The 24776-nt window shown below is 43.4% G+C and overlaps 1 protein-coding gene across 2 annotated transcripts in view; it reads right to left on the reverse strand.

Moving 5' to 3' along the window:
* Nucleotides 1–24776, reverse strand: part of LOC139918919 (glutamate receptor ionotropic, delta-1-like) — a 590452-nt gene that overhangs the window by 64724 nt on the left and 500952 nt on the right. For both annotated transcript variants that reach the window (XM_078290849.1, XM_078290848.1), the window contains exons 6-8: nucleotides 23321–23494; nucleotides 15240–15401; nucleotides 10139–10258 (exon numbers count right to left, since the gene is read on the reverse strand). In XM_078290849.1, coding sequence (XP_078146975.1) covers nucleotides 10139–10258; nucleotides 15240–15401; nucleotides 23321–23494 — 456 coding nt within the window. The remainder of the gene's footprint in view (nucleotides 1–10138; nucleotides 10259–15239; nucleotides 15402–23320; nucleotides 23495–24776) is intronic.

Consider the following 24776-nt stretch of genomic DNA (forward strand, 5'->3'; position numbering starts at 1 on the left):
AGAGGAGAGGAGGAGGGGGAGAGGAGAGGAGGAGAGGAGAGGGGGGAGAGGAGAGGAGGAGAGGGGAGGAGAGAGGAGAGGAGAGGAGAGGAGGAGAGGAGAGGAGAGAAGGAGGAGGGGAGGAGAGAGAGGAGAGGAGAGAGGAGGAGAGGAGGAGAGGAGAGAAGAGAGTGGAGGATGAGTGGAAAGGAGGAGTAAAGGACAGGAGGTCAAAGAGAAGGAGAGGAGAAGGGATGAAAGAAGGAAATGAGGAGTGGATAAGAAAGAAGAGGAGAGGAGGAGGAGATCAGGATGGAGAGAAAGGAGAACATGAGGAGAAGGACAAAAAAGAGGAGGGGAAGGAGGAGGAGAGGAGAAGAGAGGGAGGAGAGGAGGAGAGGAGGGGGAGGAGAAGAGAGGAGGAGAGGAGGAGAGGATAGTGGAGGTGTGGACGACAGAAAGATGGAGATAGAGATTTGGATAACACGTGTGTGTGTGTGTGTGTGTGTGTAGGTGTGTGTGTGTGTGTGTGTGTGTGTGTGTGTAGGTGTGTGTGTGTGTGTGTGTGTGTGTGTGTGTGTGCGTGTGTGTGTGTGTGTGTGCAACAGACAGCGTCTACCTGCACGACAAAACACGATCGACTCGCCCCGTCTCTCCCTCCACCAAACATTGTCGTATTTTATTTTGTTTATTTTTATCATATATTTATTTGTGGTTGTTTGTTTGTTTGTTTACTTGTTTATTCAGTCCATCTCACTTCAAAGCATCAGAGACTCTTTCTTCCTCCAGCAGCTCAGATTCATTTACACATGAAATGAGTCGCTGCAATTATCTGCTTCCTATTGAACTTTTGCACTTTTTCTATCAGCATCTAATTTGTTTTGTTTATTTGATATTGTTGTCGTCTGTCTTGTTATTGTTTTTCATGGTTTGTGTCAGTGTGTTTATTTTTTAAACTGTCAGTGAACCCAGTTTTCCCGTGTGGACAATAACATATTGACCTGAAAATGTATTGTTTTATTTATTTATGCATTATTTTATTCATTCATTCTATTACTTATTTTATTTATTTGTTTGTGTAAGGGAGGTCAAAGGTCAAGGTAGGGATTGGAACCTGGATCTTCTGATTACAGACCTGTCTCTCCTGCCATTCTACTCTATTCTACTCAGTTCTATTCTATTCTACATGGTAACATTTGTGTGTGTGTGTGTGTGTGTGTGTGTGTGTGTGTGTTTCTGCATGCATTTGTGAATGTGTGTGTTTATGAGACAGGTAATAACTGTGTGTGGATCTTTAATGTTTGTGTGTGCTTGCGGTAATATCTGTGTGTGTGTGTGTGTGTGACATCTGTGTATCTGTCTTAGAGGGCTATTAACTGTGTGTGGGGGTCCTCATTGTGTGTGTGTGTGTGTGTGTGTGTGTGTGTGTGTGTGTGTGTGTGAAATAGCTATGGGCCTATGTACTCCTAATGGTCATAATGTAACACAGAGAGCCTCATAACTCAGAATGAGAAGCCAGGTGATTAAATCTTCATTACTGCAGCAACTGCTCTGTCTGTGTGTGTGTGTGTGTGTGTGTGTGTGTGTGTGTGTGTGTGTGTGTGTGCGTGTGTGCATGCCCTTAAACCCTTGCACTGACACATAGAGCCTGCAAGCTGCTAAATCATCTAAATTGTTATGTATGCTTCTAAAAGGTGAGTATGAATAAAATAATGTGTGTGTGAGTGTGTGTGTGTGTGTGTGTGTGTGTGTGGTGTGTGTGTGTGTGTGTGTGTGTGTGGATAATGGTGTTTGGTTCCAATGCAAATGGACTCTTTCAAGGATTTTCTTTCATTGGAAACAACAGAAATCGTCTCAGTCGCTTTTCTCCTAAAAAGTGAAATATTCTTCATGCAGGTGAATCTGACTGTTGTTAGATTCTATTATATTTTAGCATATTTTGTCCTCTCTCCTCTCCTTACTTCCTCTCCTCCTCCCTTTTCTCCTCTGTCCTTGTTTCCTTCTCTCACTTTCTCCCCTCCTTTCCTCTCCACCTCTCCCTTCCCTCCTTCTCCTCCTCACCTTATCTCATTTCCCTCCTTATTCCCTCCTCTCACTTCCTTTCCAACTCCCTTCTCTCCTTATTCCTCCTCTCATTTCCTCTCCTCCTCTCCCCCTCCTTTCTTCTCTCTCCTCTCCCTACTAACCTTCCTTTTACTTCTCCTCTCTTATTTTGTCCTCTTTCCTTATTTTCTCCTCTCTTATGTCCTCCTTTCTTATTTCCTCTTTCCTTTCCTCTCACCTTATTTCTTCCTTTCCTCTCCTCCTCCCTTTTCTCCTCTGTCCTTGTTTCCTTCTCTCACTTTCTCCCCTCCTTTCCTCTCCACCTCTCCCTTCCCTCCTTCTCCTCCTCACCTTATCTCATTTCCCTCCTTATTCCCTCCTCTCCTTTCCTCTCACTTCCTTTCCAACTCCCTTCTCTCCTTATTCCTCCTCTCATTTCCTCTCCTCCTTCTTTCTTATCTCTCCTCTCCCTACTAACCTTCCTTTTCTTCTCCTCTCTTATTTTGTCCTCTTTCCTTTCCTCTCCCCTTATTTTCTCCTCTCTTATGTCCTGCTCTCTTATTTCCTCTTTCCTTTCCTCTCCTCCTCTCACCTTATTTCTTCCTTTCCTCTCCTCTTTCTGTCCTTCTCTCCTCTCCTCTCTTCTCAACATCCCTCTCCTCTCCTCAATTCCTCCTTTCTTTTCCTCCTCTCACCTTATTTCTTCCTTTCCTCTCCTCCTCTTTCTGTCCTTCTCTCCTCTCCTCTCTCCTCAATTCCTCCTTTCCTTTCCTCCTCTCTCCTTATTTCCTCTTCTCCCCCCTTACTGCACTATACTGCAGTACAGTACTACATACACTACTATGCTATACCATGTAGTACTATACTATACTATACTATACTATACTATACTATACAGTATGTACTACTATACTAAACAGTACTACACTCTACTATACACGACTATACTATGAAATACTAAACAGCATTATACTACACAATACAGTACAATACTGTATACTATACAGCACTGTACTATATTAGACTGCACAGTACTACAGTACTTACAGTAGTATACTAGACACTACAATACAATACAGTATACAACTGCCATGCTATACAGTACTACACTAACCTGTACAGTATTATACAACAGTACACAGTACAATACTATCTGCTGCTGCATTTAAGACTGTATATTTAATTGTTTTTGACTATCTATTTTATTTTTGATGTTATATTAAATGTAGATAAGATCATTTCTTTTGCTTGAAGCACCTGGAAAAAAAGGCGGTTGTGTGATTCACATGTAACTGAATAATAAAAGACATGATCACAGCAGAGTATGGATCTGTGTGTGAAGCACCTGCAGCTCTCGGGTCACGCTGTGATGAAACCACGCGAGCCGTTTTGTTTTGTTTCACAGCTTCTGTGTATCGACGGAGAAAACCTCGACTCCGACGGCGAGACGACTTACGACTCATCCGCTTATAAATATTCTGAGCGCTAATTAAAACTTAATTCGGCCTGTTAGATATTGATTGGTTTGACAGCGAGGGAGCGGGGTTCAAAGTCAAAACAGGAGCGGCGCTCAGCGAGGTTAACACAATGCGGTCCGACAACTTATTAAATGATCGGCAAAATAATGAATTGAGAATTGTTGGACCTCAAGTGTTGCATAAATCATGACTCTCCTCTTCCATAATAACATGAAGAAAGAGCGTGTAAATTAGCGGAGTGTGTGTGTGTGTGTGTGTGTGTGTGTTGATCAGTCAGTGTTTGTTGTTTCATCTCCTTACTGTTGGCTGATCCTAATGTTGGTGATTTAGGAATTTAAAGGGACGGTCCACCCAGTTAAAACTGTTAATCTTCTTCTTTAGTATCATGTTCATCATCCATTTGAGCGTTCCTAACATTCAATAACTGTAATAAAATGGAGCTGAAACAGTTCAGAGAGCTGCTGGGCAAGCGAGCTTCACTCTACACTGGAGAGAGAGAGAGAGAGAGAGAGAGAGAGAGAGAGAGAGGGAGAGAGAGAGAGAGAGAGAGGGAGAGAGAGAGAGAGAGAGAGATCCTCTTACACTGTTATATATCTTCAATCTGTGATGTTCAACACATTCCAGGAGTTATTTAGTGATAAATTGTTGTATTTTACTGTTTTGCTGAACCCACTTTCCCTCAAACTGCCTCATCTACTTCTACTGCAGTTGGTGATTTACTACGTTTCCCAGAATGCCTTTCAACAACCTCCAGAAAAGGAGTGTGACCTTGTTGCATTCAATCAAAGCTGGTCGTATGGACAAATATATATTGCTAGCAACTAGTCTGTTTACATTGGTGCGTGTCAGTGATTGCGGCCGCCTTCACTCAAACCCCACCCTGTCTCTCTGCTGCAGTGCATTCTGGTCTCTCTCCTGCTCCTGCAGTGCATTCTGGTCTCTCTCCTGCTCCTGCAGTGCATGCTGGTCTCTCTCTTGCTCCTGTGGTGGAGAAACTGGTCTCTCTCCTCTTCTACGATGGATTTCTCCCTGTATGATTGTTGAACGTCTCTCGGTGCAAAATGGCGGCTCTAGAAAGAAGCCCTCGCTCTTTGATTCTGAGGGACTGACACCAAAACCTGACGTTTACCGCTGAGGTTTTACATCCTGAAACATTTTCTGACGTCACCTCATCTACGATTGGCCGGTTATCCACCAAGAAGAGAAACACAACTAACTACTGAATGGAGCCGCAGGGATGAAGCACATCACCAACATCACTATAATAGTTAAGTAATAGTTAATGTTATTCTTCCGCCAAGAAACATAGTTCTCCACCAATTGCTAAACAAAGTGGATTCTCGTTCATATTTTATGTTAATCTTTAATAATTAAGGTTTAAACGGGATTCAGCCAATCAGAAGCGAGGATCAGAAATGTCTTTTTTTTTAGGCCTGCTGCATGAATTATGATCCTCTAAATGCGACTGAGATTTTCAAGGCAAAGGTATAAAAAAAACACAACAACATCATGACACACCGCTGGTAAAAACCCTGCCTGGAGAAAACCTGCAGCACCGTACATGACACGCACAACACCAGTGATGGACTCCAGTGCAGAGCCGTGTCGTCGCAGCAGGGGTGCAACACACACACACACACACAGCCTGAGGCCGTCCCGCACTGAACAGGATGCTCAGAACAAACCTGGGTGGAGCTGTGAGGAGCTGTGAGGAGCTGTGAGGAGCTGTGAGGAGCTGTGAGGAGCTGTGAGGAGCTGTGAGCTGTGGGGAGCTGTGTGGAGCTGTGAGGAGCTGTGAGGAGGTGTGAGGTGCTGTGAGGAGCTGTGAGGAGCTGTGAGGAGCTGTGAGGAGCTGTGTGGAGCTGTGAGGAGGTGTGAGGAGCTGTGAGGTGCTGTGAGGAGCTGTGAGGAGCTGTGAGGTGCTGTGAGGAGCTGTGAGGAGCTGTGAGGAGCTGTGAGGAGCTGTGAGGTGCTGTGAGGAGCTGTGAGGTGCTGTGAGGAGCTGTGAGGAGCTGTGAGGAGCTGTGAGGTGCTGTGAGGAGCTGTGAGGAGCTGCGAGGAGCTGCGAGGAGCTGCGAGGAGCTGCGAGGAGCTGCGTGGAGCTGCGAGGAGCTGCGAGGAGCTGCGAGGAGCTGCGAGGAGCTGTGAGGAGGTGTGAGGAGGTGTGAGGAGGTGTGAGGAGGTGTGAGGAGCTGCGAGGAGCTGCGAGGAGCTGTGAGGAGCTGCGAGGAGCTGTGAGCTGTGAGGAGGTGTGAGGAGCTGTGAGCTGTGAGGAGGTGTGAGGAGGTGTGAGGAGGTGTGAGGAGGTGTGAGGAGCTGTGAGCTGTGAGGAGGTGTGAGGAGCTGTGAGCTGTGAGGAGGTGTGAGGAGCTGTGAGGAGCTGTGAGGAGCTGTGAGGAGCTGTGAGGAGCTGTGAGGAGCTGTGAGCTGTGAGGAGGTGTGAGGAGGTGTGAGGAGCTGTGAGGAGCTGTGAGGAGCTGTGAGGAGGTGTGAGGAGCTGTGAGGAGCTGTGAGGAGCTGTGAGCTGTGAGGAGGTGTGAGGAGGTGTGAGGAGCTGTGAGGAGCTGTGAGGAGCTGTGAGGAGGTGTGAGGAGCTGTGAGGAGCTGTGAGGAGCTGTGAGGAGCTGTGAGCTGTGGGGAGCTGTGAGGAGGTGTGAGGAGCTGTGAGGAGCTGTGAGGAGCTGTGAGGAGCTGTGAGCTGTGAGGAGCTGTGAGGAGGTGTGAGGAGCTGTGAGGAGCTGTGAGGAGCTGTGAGCTGTGAGGAGCTGCGGAGCGTCAGCCGGAGTCTTCCCTCCTCTGACGGCTGTCTGATGTGTTCGTTCACTTCCTCATTTACAGGATGTTGTAACATGATCTATAAATAATTACTGCGATCATTATTAACGAGCAGAGGTGGGAACTCGAGTCACATGACCTGGACTCGAGTCGCATGGCCCTGACTTGCACTAGAGTCACATGACCTGCACTCGAGTCACATGACCTGGACTCGAGTCACATGACCTGCATTCGAGTCACATGACCTGCATTCGAGTCACATGACCTGCACTTGAGTCACATGACCTGCATTCGAGCCACATGACCTGCATTCGAGTCACATGGCCCTGACTTGGACTCGAGTCACATGACCTGCACTCGAGTCACATGGCCCTGACTTGCACTCGAGTCACATGATCTGCATTCGAGTCACATGGCCCTGACTTGCACTCGAGTCACATGACCTGCATTCGAGTCACATGGCCCTGACTTGGACTCTAGTCACATGACCTGCACTCGAGTCACATGACCTGCACTCGAGTCACATGATCTGCATTCGAGTCACATGGCCCTGACTTGCACTCGAGTCACATGATCTGCATTCGAGTCACATGGCCCTGACTTGGACTCTAGTCACATGACCTGCATTCGAGTCACATGGCCCTGACTTGGACTCTAGTCACATGACCTGCACTCGAGTCACATGACCTGCACTCGAGTCACATGATCTGCATTCGAGTCACATGGCCCTGACTTGCACTCGAGTCACATGACCTGCATTCGAGTCACATGGCCCTGACTTGGACTCTAGTCACATGACCTGCACTCGAGTCACATGACCTGCACTCGAGTCACATGATCTGCATTCGAGTCACATGGCCCTGACCTGCACTCGAGTCACATGATCTGCATTCGAGTCACATGGCCCTGACTTGCACTCGAGTCACATGACCTGCATTCGAGTCACATGGCCCTGACTTGGACTCTAGTCACATGACCTGCACTCGAGTCACATGATCTGCATTTGAGTCACATGGCCCTGACCTACACTCGAGTCACATGACCTGCACTCAAGTCACATGATCTGCATTCGAGTCACATGGCCCTGACTTGCACTCGAGTCACATGACCTGGACTTGGACTCGAGTCACATGACCTGACTTGCACTAGAGTCACATGACCTGCACTCGAGTCACATGACCTGCACTCGAGTCACATGGCCTGCATTCGAGTCACATGGCCCTGACTTGGACTCGAGTCACATGACCTGGACTTGGACTCGAGTCACATGACCTGACTTGCACTAGAGTCACATGACCTGCACTCGAGTCACATGACCTGCACTCGAGTCACATGGCCCTGACTTGGACTCGAGTCACATGACCTGCACTCGAGTCACATGACCTGCACTCGAGTCACATGGCCCTGACTTGGACTCGAGTCACATGACCTGCACTCGAGTCACATGACCTGCACTCGAGTCACATGAGACGCTCATCATATCAGCTGAAACCTCCAGAAGTCTTACACAGCATGACAGCTACAGTATCACTGGCAGCTACAGTATCACTGACAGCTACAGTATCACTGACAGCTACAGTATCACTGACAGCTACAGTATCACTGGCAGCTACAGTATCACTGACAGCTACAGTATCACTGGCAGCTCTCAGTGCAGACAGAACAGTGTCATTACACAGCGGTGATATAACAACAGCAGCAACACAAAAGCCCGAGGACAAACCGCACTGTACATGATGCTGAAAATAAACCGAGTGGGCCTTGATGGAGCCGTCAACGTCAGTCTGCCTTTTATTAAAGCTGATTTTGGACTGAACGGAAATGTAAGTGCCGTATGAATATGGAGATAAAGCACGGACACTGGCTTCTAATGTGAAGCGGAAGGACATGAAAGCAGCATTAACACCTGAGGACATTCAACACTTCTGAACACGACCCTCAGTTCTATTTTCAGAAAAGCACTAATTCAGAGTGATGTTGTAGTAAAATAATGTCGTAAAAAGTTTTTCAGGTTGAGAAAAGAGTTTAAAAAGAAGAAAAAACAAGATGATTGCAAATTTAAGATCCAGTAGTATTGGGCTGTAACTGTGTGTGTGTGTGTGTGTGTGTGTGTGTGTGTGTGTGTGAATGTCTGCATGTCTATGTGAGTGAGATGTTTGAGAGAGAGAGAAGCGCGCGCGTGTGTGTGTATGTGTGTATCTTGCCATGTGAGTGTGAGTGTGTGTTCATGTATGAAAGAGAGAGTGTGTGTATGTGTGAGAGACAGAGAGAGTGTGTGTGTTTCTGTGTGTGTGTATGTCTAAATGTGAGTGTGAGAGTGTATTTTCATGTTTGAAAGAAGTATGTGTGTGTGAGAGAGAAAATGTGTGCGTGTGTGTGTGTGTGTATCATGGCGTGTGAGTGAGTGTGTTCATGTGTGAAAGAGAGAGAGTGTGTATGTATGTGTGTATCTCTGTATGAGTGTGAGTGAGAGAGCATGCGTTTGTGTGTGAAACCAAGAGAATGTGTGTGTGTGTGTGTGTGTGTGCATGTATCTCTGTATGTAAGAGTGTGTGTTCATGTGTTAACGTGAGAAGTTACATGTACGTAAGAGAGAGGAAACTGCGTGTGTGTGTGTAAGAGAGGGCGTCAGTGTGTGTGTGTGTGTGTGTGTCTCTCTCTGTGTGTGTGTGTGTGCAGCCGGCCCCTGCAGACGGCTCAGAATGTGCTGCCAGCAGTTTGCAGGTCAGAACCGAGCTTTATTAAAGCGGCGGAGCTTTTTTTTAAATCACTTTATTCCAGCAGAGAGAGAGAAGACAGAGCGAGGCTGAACGGGACCGGCCTGCTGATGGCCGCTCGCCCCGATACCCTGATGGGGCTTATTTTGGAATAATGACTGGTTTCCTGCATATTATTCCACTTATTACACAACTACAGACATTAATCATCTGTCATGAAATATTGATTTAAAATGATTTGATTACAAGCTAAAGTCATTTGCAAGCTTCCACCAAAAAATAGTTAAACACAACTGTAGAAACATCTGTAGCTAGCATCCATGCTACACTGTAGCAGAACTGTAACCATAGAAACACCTGTAGCTAGCATCCATGCTACACTGTAGCAGAACTGTAACCATAGAAACACCTGTAGCTAGCATCCATGCTACACTGCAACAGAACTGTAACCATAGAAACGACTGTAGCTAGCATCCACGCTACACTGCAACAGAACTGTAACCATAGAAACGACTGTAGCTAGCATCCACGCTACACTGCAACAGAACTGTAACCATAGAAACACCTGTAGCTAGCATCCACGCTACACTGTAGCAGAACTGTAACCATAGAAATGACTGTAGCTAGCATCCACGCTACACTGCAACAGAACTGTAACCATAGAAACGACTGTAGCTAGCATCCACGCTACACTGCAACAGAACTGTAACCATAGAAATGACTGTAGCTAGCATTCATGCTACACTGTAACAGAACTGTAACCATAGAAACCTCTAAGCATCTAAGCAGCAATCTAAAGTTTGTTTCTCACTGAATAAATTATTATGATTAATTATTATTATTAGTAGTATTAATAATAATATTAAAGAGTGTAAATTTATGAGAGGAAGTGTGAACATGATCATATCTAGATACAATATGATGCTTGGTGTAATTGTAAACCGAACACTTTCTTTGGCTGGAATACAGAATATTTTATTTTTGTGCAACTTCATGTGACGTCAGCGAGTTTCCAGCAAAGTCTAAAACTCTCCTGTCAACATTTCATTGGATTGCGTGCTTTGGTGCTCGTGAACACACACCTGACCACCTCACTTTGTTCAGTGAATCCAGCGGCCATGATGAAATATGAAAAATCAAACTCACCCTCTTGACGTCTTTGCCGAAGGTCTCGCTGAAGCTGGAGCCCAAAATCTCAAACTGGACGTGGGAGTTGGAGCCGCTGTCCTTAAAATCCATCGTACCAGTCAGACCTGTGATGTTACCCTGAGAGAGAGAGAGAGAGAGAGAGGGAGAGAGAGAGAGAGAGAGAGAGAGAGAGAGAGAGAGAGAGAGAGAGAGAGAGGAATATATTAAATGACATGGCTACTCATAGAGTAGGTTGAGACAGAGATGCACTTCCTCAAAAAGCAGAAAATCGAGTCCCAAGTCAGTCTCAAGTCAAATCCCAAGACTTGACTTGACTTGACTTGGGTTCTGGTGACTTGGGACTTGACTCTGACTTGTACTCTGATGACTTGAAAAGGTTTCTAAAGTCTTGACTTGAGATCTTGTGTTTGTGTAAATGACTTAGATTGAAAGTGATGAGATTTGTTCCAGCGGACGACTGAATTTAAATTCTGTTTTCTGAATTTGTATGGAATGATTGAATTTATTGAAGTTGAAACTGATTATAGAAATCAAACTCATGATGCTCTTACCAAGTTTTTATCCTATTAAAACCATATTGCATTGAAAAGTCCTAGATATTTAGTTTTCTTTAAGATATTAAATTGATACTGGACTCTTGATTTGTTCTGACTTGACTTGATGTTCTACATTTAGACTTGAGACTTGACTTTAATGACATGGACTTGACTTGGACTTGTGCCTGAAGACAGATTGACTTGGGACTCGAGCAAAGTTGACTTGGTCACACCTCTGCCTTATACTACTCTTAACCCTAAACTGAAGTCCTAACCCTGAGGTCGCCCCTTAAAGAAGAGAGGAAAGTCAAACTGTCTTCACTTTGCAGGATTTTCCTCATCAGTTTGTTTGTTTGCTTGTTGAACCGTGAGCGAAACCTGAAGCTAACCTGAAGCTAACCTGAAGCTAACCTGAAGCTAACTGTTTCAGCTGCTCAACTGAAGCGTTAGCTAACCGTGTCATGTGACCAACAGGTGAACATGTCCAGTCCAGGTCCTGCTGCTGGACCAGAATCCTTTGCAAACTGCCTCTCCTCCATGTTGCTGTATGGTGAGTCTCTCTCACACAGAAGCAGTTTATTGGGGCGTTTGGTCATAAGCTCTTGAGTGGCAGTGAGTCAGAGAGACATCAGCATGGTGGAGTTGCCCCTCAGGGGTAGATTAGCCTCCCAACACACACACACACACACACACACACACACACACACACACACACACACACACACACACACTCATCTCTGTGGCTCACAGGACGCTAAAGGAGCATTAAGTTGTAGAGGAGTAGAAAAAAGAAGTAGGAGGACAAATAAATAGGTGCTGTGGGCATACTAACACACACACACACACACACACACACACACACACAACTGTGTCAACAAGTGCATGCACACACACACACACACACATACCCATATAAATATACACAGACACACTTGCATCATCTCCCACTAAAAGCCCATATAGATGATCAATGATGAAGTCTCCCAGGCATTTTCACTTAGGCTACCGACACACACACACACACACACCACACACACACACACACACACACACACACACACACACACACACTGGTAACATCTTGTGATAGCAGGATAAAGCAGAACGGAGGACAGAATGAAACTCGAGTGCTCGTCTCTCTCCTCTCTCCTCTCTCTTCTATTTTTCACTCCATGTTTCTCTCATTTTCCATTTCATCAGCGAGGTGCTGGCTGGTGGAAATGTTCTTCAGGTTCTTCTTTGAATAAATTTAAAAAACAAAAAAATAGATATTTGGAGGTGATGTAGTGTTCTGCCCAGCGGAGGGAAAACACTCTTCTGACGCACATCGGAAAAGGAAAAGGAAAAGGAAGACTCTCAAGTTAAAGAGCGGTAAATCTGCATTTATACATTAAAGATCGTTTATCAATAAAGATTTATCATTTTAAGAACATTTAGGTTCTCCACTGCTTATTTTATCAGAGGTTCCAAAGGTTTCACACAAGAACACTGGTGAAGTTTCTCTTTTTACCCCTAAACTGTGGAAAACCCTCCGACAAGATCTCAGAATGACGAACTCTGACGGTATTTTTAAGAAAAAGTTAAAGACAAAAGTTTTTAATCCGGCTTTTAACTAAGGTTATTCTATGTACATACGATTTTATGTTCATATTCCTCTTTTTTCTCATTCTTTTAGTCTTTATCCTGTTATTTTGCATCAACTGTTTTACTGCTTGTTAAGCATTTATGTTTAACTCTGTTTCATTTCATTTCCTGGTTTTATTTATTATTACTTAATGCGACAATTCTGTATGACAGGTGCTGTACAAATAAAGTTTATTATTGTTATTTAAGTGTTGCACCAAAATTAGATATTAGAAATATAAAAAATGGGTGGCTGCTGTTCCAGAATGACAAAATGTCTGTGGTTGACAAAATGAAACTTAAAAAAATTTAAAACTTAAAACTTAAAATTTTTAAACTTAAACTTAAAATTAATTTTAGAGGTTTTGCATGAAGAATTTAAAGTTCTGAGTGTTTGTTGTCTCTGTATCTTATTTGTTTTCTTCATATCTCATCATCATTATTCACGTTCTTCCATTTTATAGTTTTGCCACGGCACTTGTTGCTCGCTCAGCCGTTTCTTACATTTTTCAAGGTTTTCTTCAGTTTCTCCTCGTCTTCATCACTGAGACTCTGAGGTTTCCAACATGCTGTTTTCTGTCTTATGCTTTGTTTTGTTTCCTTGTATTTTACTTTACTGCAGACTGCATCACATCATTTTACTCTGTGATTGATTGTTGATCAGTTCGATCTAGATAGGCTCCTTCTCTGTATAATAGAGACCGACTGTGTGATTAAGAACAGCAGAAATAAACCTGTTCATGTTAATTCCTGGCAACCTTCTCCCTCTTAAATTTCTATCTTTTTTTTTTGTTTTTCACATTGCCGACCTTTGTTTATAACCCTGTTAAAATAATACAAAATAAAGTATAAAATATATATTTCTGCCATCCCCCACCATCAAACAACTCAAATAAGAATAAATAAGAACCTTTTAATATCCCCAAGAACCACATGAGGAACAGTTAAATTAAGAACCATCTTTCTGTGTGTAATAAGGTTTTCTTGAGAGTTTCTCCTTGTCTCCTCTGGGTCAGTTAGGTCGTTTCAACGTTCTGTTTTGAATCTTATGCTTTGTTTTGCTTCCTTGTATTTAATTTTATCGCAGACTGCATCACATCCTTTTACTCTGTGATTGATTGTTGATCAGTACGATGAAGAACAGCAGAAACAAACCCAACCCGACTCGACTCGACTCGTCAGTGATTTCCTCTTCATTTTGAGTCTCTGGGACGATGGTGATGTTTTCGGGGAGGTGGAGGCACGTCTCTCACGCCCCCCCTGCAGCCCGCGGCGGCCCGGGACCCGGCGCAAAGCAGGTAGCGAATATTTCAGGAACGGGTAACAAAGATGGAAAAACAACGACTAGATCTGATGAGCCGCTGTTTGCCTCGGAGCCAGAACGGGCTCGGCGGAGGTCGACCGCTGCGCCGAAGACATGATGTTATTACACAAATACAAGAGAGGCTTGTTTTCTGTGATTCTGGGCACAACAGAGATGCAGCAGGTGCAGCTCTGTGGCGTCCATATCATCAAAATACATCAGCAATTACAGTAAAAAGCATCATCGAGGGTATTATGGCTTTTATGCAGCAGCTACAGCCAGTGTGTACTGTCTGAAAAGTTTACTTCAAAGATATATAAATACACGAGAATATAAAACAGGAGAAAGCAAGAAAAAAGCACTAACTAGCTCCCTGGTTACCACAGGAGTTGCCATAGAAACAAGCTGGATTTTTTGATAAAAACACTATCTATCCGCTGCTCTATGGGATTCATCAACGTGGCTGGAAAGCATCTTTGACCAATTAGGTTTCTTGGCTGAGACTACTGGTTGTATGATGCAATCTTGACACACACACACACACACACACACACACACACACACACACACACACACACCGCGGCTCAGACTGAACGAGCTTCTTTATGTCTCAACAGCAGGATTTCATGTTTGATTTGCTGTCATGCTGCTGCTGTTAAAAAGAGAGGTGGTTGTTGTTTTTTTGTCTGCTCTCCTGAATCCTGAGAGTTTACACGATGCTGCTTTCACTGCCAGCTGGGAAAACTAAATCTTTAGAGCTCCTATGATGACCCGTGTGAGAAGTGTCTGTGCTGTAATCCCTTAAAACCTCTTCTTCCCTGCCGCCCGCCCCACTGGGTCCATCATTACAAACGCAGGTCGCACGGCCAAGCTTTGTTCAAACCCACAGAACTTTATTTTAAATTCTAGTCAAGATAACAAGTTTTCCAAAGACACCAAATGTGTCATGCTGAATTACAGGGAAATGTGTATAAAATGATACACAAACATCGAGATTTTTTCCATTTGATGTAATGGTGCAGCCATAAAAACATGGCGTCTTGTATTTTAATATTTCAATATAAGCAGCTAGAGCTTCAAGAAAGAGTTGGAACAGCAGATACAGAATATGGACGTGACGTTGTTGTACAGTTAGGAAAAAAAAAAGCCTAACTTTGAAGCTACTTAAGGGGAAATTAAAGGGTAAAGTCAGCTAAAATCAGGGTACAAGCCATACCCATACATTTACATTAATTTAGCCCTCAATTCATGCAAAATCCCCTTAAAATGAGTTAAGGGAGTTATTAATGGAGGAGACCCCATCAAAACCTCGTTAAACTCCCCTTAATGTTTGACTGCTTACTTTCTAATTTAATGTAAAATTCAGGCAGACAGGAACATTTCCATTAATAACTCATTAATAACTTGTAAACCTGCACAAAAGACATGAAAAATATCTTAATTTCTAGTGTCTCCATGAATAAATCCCTTATAAACCCATGACACTTTGCCTCATGACAAACCTTTCTATACATTTTTGTGCAACTCCATCCATATGTTTTTGAGAAATCCTGCTAACAGACAAACAGGCCGAATGGGACCAGAACAACAAGTTTGATGGTGCTGATGAGATGAAAGCGGTGTTGTGTGTTTGTACCTTCTGGATGGTCTCCAGCATGGACCAGCCTCCGTTCCAGGGCTTGGTGGACTTCCTGATGCAGTTGAGACTCGCCATGCTGTGCCACTTCCTGTCCTCCAGCTTCCTGTAGAAGGCGTTGGCGAGCATCAGCACGCTGTCGTACAGGTAGAGGTTCGACACCTGGGGGGAGGAGGAGACTCTTTAAAAAATATACTGAAACTAAGTCTGTGAAATGAGAATGATGTCTTACAATGCAAATAAAAAGTGTTATTAAAGTGTTTCCCAGCAGGAAGGATCAGCTGGAGACAGGACAGGAAACAGGAAGTAGTTTGGCGGTGGACAGTCAGGGTGTGGAGGTCGGAGGTCAGAGGTCAGAGGTCGGGGGGGGCGGATGGTTCAACTCCCAACTCATGACAACAAGTTTTCATTTACTGAACCAAAGCTAACCTGAAGCTAACCTGAAGCTAACCTGAAGCTAACCTGAAGCTAACAGTTTCAGCTGCTAAACTGAAGCGTTAGCTAACCTTCTCATGAGACCAACAGGTGGAAATCCAGTCCAGGTCCTGCTGCTGGACCAGAATCCTTTACTGGAGGAGGAACCAACAATTCACACAAATGAGAATGATTTTGTCATTTTCTTCCTTGGTATAAAATCAAGGCGTAGAGACGACCAGAGGAATCACATGTGGGGTTTTTTTTAGGGGAAACTTCATATGCAAATGAGTTGTGATGATGGAGAGAACTTCTGGGTTCTTCCTTCATCTATTAGTTTGCAGTACAGTGTTGTATGGAGATACATCGCTAAATATTTCTATGATTTAAAAACAAGACACACTTCAGTTTCTATCAGTTAAACAACATTGTAAAAATATTTCTCGGGATTACAAGGAACGAAGGTGACCTACTGTACCTAGTTTCTTTCTGAATGGAGATCAGGTTTCTTTCTGATCTCATTTCATATCTCAGACCAGAAGCCTCCATTGATTCTACAGGAAGTTGTCAGACTCATCAGTCTGCTTCTCATTTATTAAGCTCATCTCCCTCAGCAAAACAACAACAAACAAGACAAAACAAAGACAATCCATCAGCAGAATATATTGTGGAGGGAATATAAATTTGTCACAACAACCGTAATATTGACTCGTCTTGACTCGCTTTATATTGATCATGTCGGAAACCAGACGGCCAATTAAACCATTACATCTTTTCGTGGGAATCAGAACTAAATAGAACTGCTGCTTATTTTTGGGGTTTGTTTACTTGTGTTTTTTCTTTGTTTTTTTTCTGTATATTTTGTGATCTTTTTGGGCGGGGATGGAGAACGCAACAAACTTTTCTGTTATGACTAGAAAAATAAAATAATATGAGGCTCCTGCACACCATGTACCTGCAAATCTCAATTTATTAATAAATTATGAAGTTATTAATAAAATGAATTAACTGATGTCACTGTCATGGATGGCAGCAATATGGCGGCGCTTTGGTTCTTCCTGGTTTCTGGATTCTCTTTAACATTTGGAAATACAAATAAACACAGAAACTCACACACACACACACACACACACACATAACACAAGCACACACACCGGCCACATATGTGACACAGCTGGGTACCGCATCGACTGCTGGCGTTAAACTAACACCACCAAGAGCCCTGCTGACACACACACACACACACACACACACACACACACACACACACACACACACACAGAGGCTGGATGGTGTTGAGATGACAGGCAGCTAGTAGCCAGTGTGACCAGATGTGATCATGTTGTCGTCTCTAACCCCGGGCTGCAGAGGGCAGAGGAAATGCACTGTGACACACACACACACACACACACACACACACACACACACACACACACACACACACACACACACAGGCTGGGAGCAGAGACCAAATGCCGGGTGACAAATGAGCATCACTCTGTCCAGATGACTGCAGCTGACTGGCATGCAGGACAAACACCACGCTGCCTGGGGACATGACATCTCTGTGACACACACACACACACACACACACACACACACACACAAACACACACACGCCATTTATGCCATTTCATTTGTCATGGAATGGCTAAATCTGAAGAGAACAAAACTGTATGCCAAAAACAGACAGGAGAGGAGTCAAAAGGATGAAAATAAAGAAAAGAAAAAAGAGAAAGAGAAGCAGTGGAATAGATCAGACCAAACCAGACCAGACCAAACGAGTACAGAGTGAAACACAAGAGTAGCTGCTACCATGCTAACTACCATGCTAATGCTAACTACCATGTGTGTGTTAAGGCTGTTTTCTGGTTATAAGACAAGTGTCAAAAAGACAGAAGCACGTGTCTTGTACCTGTCGACATTTGTAAGGTCGCAGACGCCGTCATTGATTTGTCTTACATTTTTATTGGTTGCTGTTGCCATGGAGATGGAAACAGCTGTCTCAGTAATTGCTTTGGTTGAGCGGGATAAAAATGGTAGTATAGACGTAGTAAAAAGTGTGATGGATGGCTTCGAGGAGAAACTGGCGGAACAGGTGAGGACGTGTTGGCAGAAAAACAGCGATAGAGAAGTCTTCTGACAGGAAACGTTAAGCTTATTATGTCCGTTTTAATTTACTATAATGTCAACTTGATTAGCTGCTGTAGCTCTATGTGGCAGCTCACAATCACAAGGTAAACCCTCAGCATTAAGATGGTGGTAGTAGATGCTGGATATTGCTAATGTTAGCTTGTGTGTGTGTGTGTGTGTGTGTGTGTGTGTGTTTGATACAGCTTGTGCAGACGTCTCCCGATACGTCGTTTGAGCATAAATGCCTCAGTGATAAAACCATGAAACAGCCTTTACAAAGTACCGCGTCGTTACTGTGATCACATCAGTAACAGAGTAAATGAAGGCATTACTGTGATAGAGAGAAGCAACATTTTATTCATTTTGAAAATGTGACGGATTATGAATGTGACTTTTGATTCGTCACTTCCTGTGCGGCGAAGATTTCCCGCCGGCGATCATAACGGACGCCTGAAATGAATTTGGGAGACCGGGGAGAACTGGGAGAACGTCAGCTGGTGGTCATGTGACGCTCTGCTCTGCTGCTCACACACTTCCTGGTTTAGGCTGACGAGACGCTGCGTCTTTACACACAAACCTCACATAATGCCGCTTTAATTCCTGGAAACCTTTACAGTTCTGGAGACGCGGCGCTGTCTCTTCACAGTTCCCCTGACCTCCGGCCTGCTGACAGGTCAGCTGACCGCTCGCTCTCCTCTGGCAGCGTGGGCGAGCGACATCACACAGCGTTCAACCCTCTGCTGCATGAATTATTGAGACTAGACGCCCCCCCAGTTTCAGGTGAGTGGAGAGGAAACAGAGGGAGGGCAGAGTTCACAAGAGTTCAAGGAGAGAGAGAGAGAGAGAGAGAGAGAGAGAGGGGAGGGGAAGGATGGAGGAGAGAGAGACACAAGGCAAGGTTCACAAGAGTTTAAGGAGGAGTATGATTGGAGGAGAAAGAGAGAGAAGGATGAAGGAGGAGGAGGCAGGAGAAAGAGAGAGAGAGTGATGAACGGAGAAGGAAGAGAGAGGAATGGAGGGGCAAGAAGAGAGGGATGGAGAGGGAGAAAGATGAGGAGGAGAAAGAGAGGAAGGAGAGAGAGGGATGGAGAGACAGAGGGAGATAGAGGCGGTGAGTCCAGCAACATTGATATGAGGAAATAAATGAATAAATAAATCCAAAGGAGGGAGACTGGGGAGAAAAGAGGAGATGGAGAGAAAAAAGAGAGAAAGGAGAGAGAGAGAGAGATGAGAGTAAAGGGAAAGGAGAGGAAAAAGTAGAGGGAGGAGAGAAGAAAGAAAGGAGAGAGAGAACGGAGAGATAAAGTGAGAAAGAGAAAAGGGAAACAGAAAAAGAAGACAGGAAAGAGAACAGAGCGAAAGAAAGAAGAGAGAGAGGAAAGGAAACGTGAGAAAAGGAAAGGGAAAAAGAGACAGATGAGAGAAGAGAGGCAAAAGGGAAAGGAGAGAGAGAAAAAAGAAGTGATAAAGATTCAGAGGAGAGAAAGAGAAAGGAGAGTAAATATGAGAAAAAGAAAAGGTAAAGAGAAAAGAGAACAGAGAGCAAGAAAAAAGAGAGAAAGGAGAGAAAAAGTAAGAAAGAGAAAAGGGAAAAGAAACAGAGAGGAGAGAAAAAAAAGGAAAAGAAAGAAAAAGAGAAGCGATAAAGACACAGAGGAGAGACAGAGGAGGGAAGTGAGGGAGGACAGGCGGAGGTGAAGAGGAGTCCTGACATCGCTCTCGTCTCCAAACGTCAAAAAACGACAGAAACAATATTTGTCAGCGTGAATTACACTAATTGTTCTATTTGTGTTTGTCTCAAATGTCAAACACACATCACCGTGCAGGCTGTGTGTGTGTGTGTGTGTGTGTGTGTGTGTGTGTGTATTCTTTAGCTTCTGATTGTGAGCGTTCATGTGTGTGTGCATGCTTTTGAGTGTGTTTGGTGTGCGCTCTAGGACTGTCAATCACTCTAAATTGTGTCAAATTTCACTTAAATTAGAATTTTAATGATGCAATTTTCATAAAATTGACAGTTGAGTAATTAGTTACTCTACTCTTTACATTACTTTAGCGTTAAACCCTGAATCGATCGCTTCACTGAGTGGAGAAATGTTGTGGAGCGAAGCCTCATTACAGCAGAGGAATCTAAATACAGACACTAAATCTGTCTGTAAGGTTTTTAATAAAGACGGAGCTGCAGACTTTCTGAGTCGTGTTTCCTCTTTGTGGCTCGTTCATGTCGCTCTGCTGTGATTCTGATATTTCTGACGGGACCTGAAGGCAGCAGAAGACGAGGGGAATCTGTCAGATATTACACCAATAAAGAGTGAAAGAGGCTGAAGAATGAAACACAAGCAACGAGCGATCTGTTAGATCAGGAACTGGAATCTGAAACTGGAACTGGAACAGTAAAGTCTTACTTTAGTCATGTTTAACGGTCACAGTTACCCCAACACTTGTCAATTTCTTGAAAGATTTGTGTCTGTGTTTTGTTTTGAATGTGCAGTAAATCACTGGGTGAGTTTTGTCTTTTTCTGATGGGAATTAGGGCTGAACGATTTTGAAAAAATATCTAATTGCGATTATTTTGACTGATAATGCAATTGCGATATTAGAGGGAATGATAATTTTTACATCATTATTCTCACTTTCATTGAAAAACGTATTAAAATGATTATGGTGTGATTTTTTGCGGGGATCTGTACCAAACAAAGATGTTTTCTTAAGTCTGTAGAATATGATGTGTAGGCCAGGACATCTCTGCAGCACCACAATATTTCATTTAAAATGGTATTTTGACACACGTTTCGCCTTTAACAAATATTGCGGCTCCTGCGATTTGAAAGTTGCAGTAGGCCATATTGCGATTTCGATAAAATTTGGATTAATTGTTCAGCCCTACTGGGAATCAGATATCTTCCAAACATCTCTTCAATCATTCTGATTTATTAACATGCAACTGAAATTCAAATGCAGGAATTTGTCCTGCCAGCCTTCGTGTGCTCGCTGTACGCTGCTTGTGTGGGTGAATGTATGAATGTGTATGTGATCTGTGTGTGTGTGTGTGTGTGTGTGTGTGGGAGGCAGGCGTGTTCAGGAATAGAAGGTGTTTGTCCTGCAGGGCAGATGGAAGACGACCAAACTACTGACTCAACACTGACCACAGGCTGTCAGACAGTCAGTCAGTCAGTCAGTCAGTCAGTCAGACAGACAGTCAGTCAGTCAGACAGTCAGACAGTCAGTCAGTCAGTCAGTCAGTCAGACAGACAGTCAGTCAGTCAGACAGACAGTCAGTCAGTCAGACAGTCAGACAGTCAGTCAGTCAGACAGTCAGACAGACAGTCAGTCAGTCAGACAGTCAGACAGACAGTCAGTCAGTCAGACAGTCAGACAGTCAGTCAGTCAGACAGTCAGACAGACAGTCAGTCAGTCAGACAGTCAGTCAGTCAGTCAGTCAGACAGTCAGTCAGTCAGACAGTCAGACAGTCAGTCAGTCAGACAGTCAGACAGACAGTCAGACAGTCAGTCAGTCAGTCAGTCAGTCAGTCAGTCAGACAGACAGTCAGTCAGTCAGTCAGTCAGACAGTCAGACAGTCAGTCAGTCAGACAGTCAGTCAGTCAGACAGTCTGTTAGTTAGTATGCCATTTAGTCAGTCAGTCAGTAGCCAGGAAACAAGCCAATCAGTCAGTCAGAAAAGCCAATAACTCAGGACAGCTGGAACACCATGGACTCAACTTTCTCTGTTCTCTCTCTCTCTCTCTCTCTCTCTCCCTCTCTCTCTCTCTCTCTCTCCCCCTCTCCCTCTCTCTCTCCCTCTCTCTCTCTGACCCTGAGGACAGGAGCAGGGTGGAGACAGCAGGAGGTTACAGGCGGTAAACGTCCCTCAGGACTCGTTTCCTCTGCTGTGCTGTCTGCTGTCTGTTGTCAAGCTGTAAACACAGGCTTCACCTTGTCTTGAAAAGGAAAAGTACAAAAGACAGTGTGTGTGTGTGTGTGTGTGTGTGTGTGTGTGTGTGTGTGTGCACCTGCCACTCCAATTTGTGTGTTCATTTGTTCCTCCATCCATCCATCCATCAACCCACCCACATCTGTAGTAATATCTGTAATATTAATATAATAAATTCATTTTCATATTGTAGATATTGTAGCTCATTTTTCCTCTCTCAGTATGTCTCAGTTTGATCTGGTATTCTGCACAGATGCTGTAATTTATATTTTTCATTTAGATATTTTCACTTAGAAGTTCTTGTGCTGTAATTGTTGATACAGCACAAGGTGTGATAGTTTTTCTTTGCTGTTTCCTTGTTCCTTATAAGCTGGGACCCAGTTTCCCCTTTAAACTTCCATCTGATCCAGTTCAGCTCTGGACTCTGGAAGTTATGTGATATCAGTATAGTATTTAATCAAAGTAAGCTCTAGATTCTTCAGGTAACTAAGTAATATTAATAAAGCGTGCAATACCTCCTTTAACAACTGCTAGTAATCACCTAGCAACCACCTAGTCACACCTTAGCAACCGCTGACAATCACCTAGCAACCACCAAGTAAGACCCGAGCAACCACCCAATAATCACCTAGAAACCACGAGCAAGCCCCCGGCAACCACTAGTAATCACATAATAGCATCCTAGTAACACCTTAGCAACCACCAGTAATCACATAGCAACCACTAGTAATCACCAACAACCACCTAGTAACACCCTAGCAACCACCAGTAATCACATAGCAACCACTAGTAATCACCAACAACCACCTAGTAACACCCTAGCAACCACCAGTAATCACATAGCAACTACCAAGCAAGACCCCAGCAAACATTAGTAATCACCTAGTAACCACCCAGTCACACCCTAGCAACCACTACTACTGTTACTGCTAACACTACTGCTTCTTCTTCTGTATCTTTCCAGTGAATGTGAATATAATAACAGTGGGTATGAATATAATAACAGTGGATGTGAATATAATAACAGTGGGTATAAATATAATAACAGTGGATATGAATATAATAACAGTGGATATGAATATAATAACAGTGGGTATGAATATAATAACAGTGGATATGAATATAATAACAGTGGGTATGAATATAATAACAGTGGATATGAATATAATAACAGTGGGTATAAATATAATAACAGTGGATATGAATATAATAACAGTGGGTATGAATATAATAACAGTGCTGTACCTCCAGGTTCTGCAGGTACAGTGGATATGAATATAATAACAGTAAATATAAATATAATAACAGTGGATATGAATATAATAACAGTGGGTATGAATATAATAACAGTGCTGTACCTCCAGGTTCTGCAGGTACAGTGGATATGAATATAATAACAGTGGATATGAATATAATAACAGTAAATATGAATATAATAACAGTGCTGTACCTCCAGGTTCTGCAGGTACAGTGGATATGAATATAATAACAGTGGATGTGAATATAATAACAGTGGGTATGAATATAATAACAGTGGGTATGAATATAATAACAGTGGATATGAATATAATAACAGTAAATATGAATATAATAACAGTGCTGTACCTCCAGGTTCTGCAGGTATCCCTCCTGCGGGTCACACAGCAGCGAGGAGATCCGGTGGTTGTGTCTCATGCAGCGGGTGCTGCTGTCCTTCCACATGGGGAAGATCTGCCGGATCACCGTCATGCGCCCCAGTGCACTGTGGGTAAGCTCCAGGATCTCTGTATCGCTGATCTCCTGCAGGATGGGATGGGGGGGGGGGGGGGGGGGGCAAAGAGATGGAAAAGTTATTGACTCGCTCATTCTGTATTTTGTCTGCAGATTAATTAGGAGAGGCTGACTGATTATGGATTTTTCTGAAGGCCGATACTAATTTTTGAGAGGGGAAAATGCTGATTTTTGTAAACAGTGATTAAAATTGATAATGCACAGCCGTAGAGGAATGATTTGATAGTTGATTGACCGACTGACTGACCTGAATTCACTTCCTGATGACCAAAATAAAGTTTGTTTCCTCTATCACGCTCATTAAGAGCAGTGATCAGGCAGTTTGTTTTTTCTGGAGGCATCTGCTGCACACAAACAAATGACACTCTGCAGCCAAACAGAATCGAATATTCATGCAGGCTATGGAATAAGATTCCATTATTGATACACACAGCTAATTGCTTTGACGCTGAGACACCCAATTATATTCTCTACAGCTTAATTATAGATAGCCTCAATCTAATTCTAAAAACTTAAAACTTCATCATTGAATAATATTCTCTTTCACTAATAAGTTAGGCCATGATTACATTCACAGCTACATGATTTACACGCATATAACAGGAGTGTACATGACAATGTTAGGCTAAGAAAACGTTTCTCAAACTCTGAACTGGGGTCCAGTGAGGCCCTGGGATCTTGCTGAGAGATCTTAGACTTATTAGTTTGAATGGAAACACATATTAGTTTGAATGTACTTTCTGGCCGCTGAGACAAAAACACAGAAGCATCAACAGGATAAAAACAACAAGCAAATGGAAAATGGTTATTGGTCCCCAAGATATAAAGAAAAAACGCTGAGATAAGCCTTTGGCTCAGCAAAGACATTAAAAAACACTTAAGAAATTTAGGGGTTGGGAAAGTTGGGTGGTAAATTCGCCAAAATTATCCCAGAAATGTTTGCATTGGGCCTCTTAAGCCATGAGCGGCCCACAGGACGGGACAGCCAATCACATGTTTCTATAATGCAATAATCTACACTGTAAAAACCCTCTGAAGACGGCCATAACAAACAGCCTATTCTCATATTTTTTGATATGTTATATGATATTTTTTTTGATATGTTAGATGATATTTTGAGAGTTTGTGCTGAAAAGAAATGATTCCATGTATTAGGGGTAAAAACAGTTTCTTAAGAGGTAAACAAAAGCCAAATTCAATGCACAGCAGAATCACAAAAATGACCTTAGCCTCCATAGAGTTCGTTATTTATTATTGTAATGAGTCTTACAATATCTGTCCTTGAATAAAA

This window comes from Centroberyx gerrardi, chromosome 20, assembly GCF_048128805.1.
Source record: "Centroberyx gerrardi isolate f3 chromosome 20, fCenGer3.hap1.cur.20231027, whole genome shotgun sequence".
NCBI classification, from domain to species: domain Eukaryota; kingdom Metazoa; phylum Chordata; class Actinopteri; order Beryciformes; family Berycidae; genus Centroberyx; species Centroberyx gerrardi.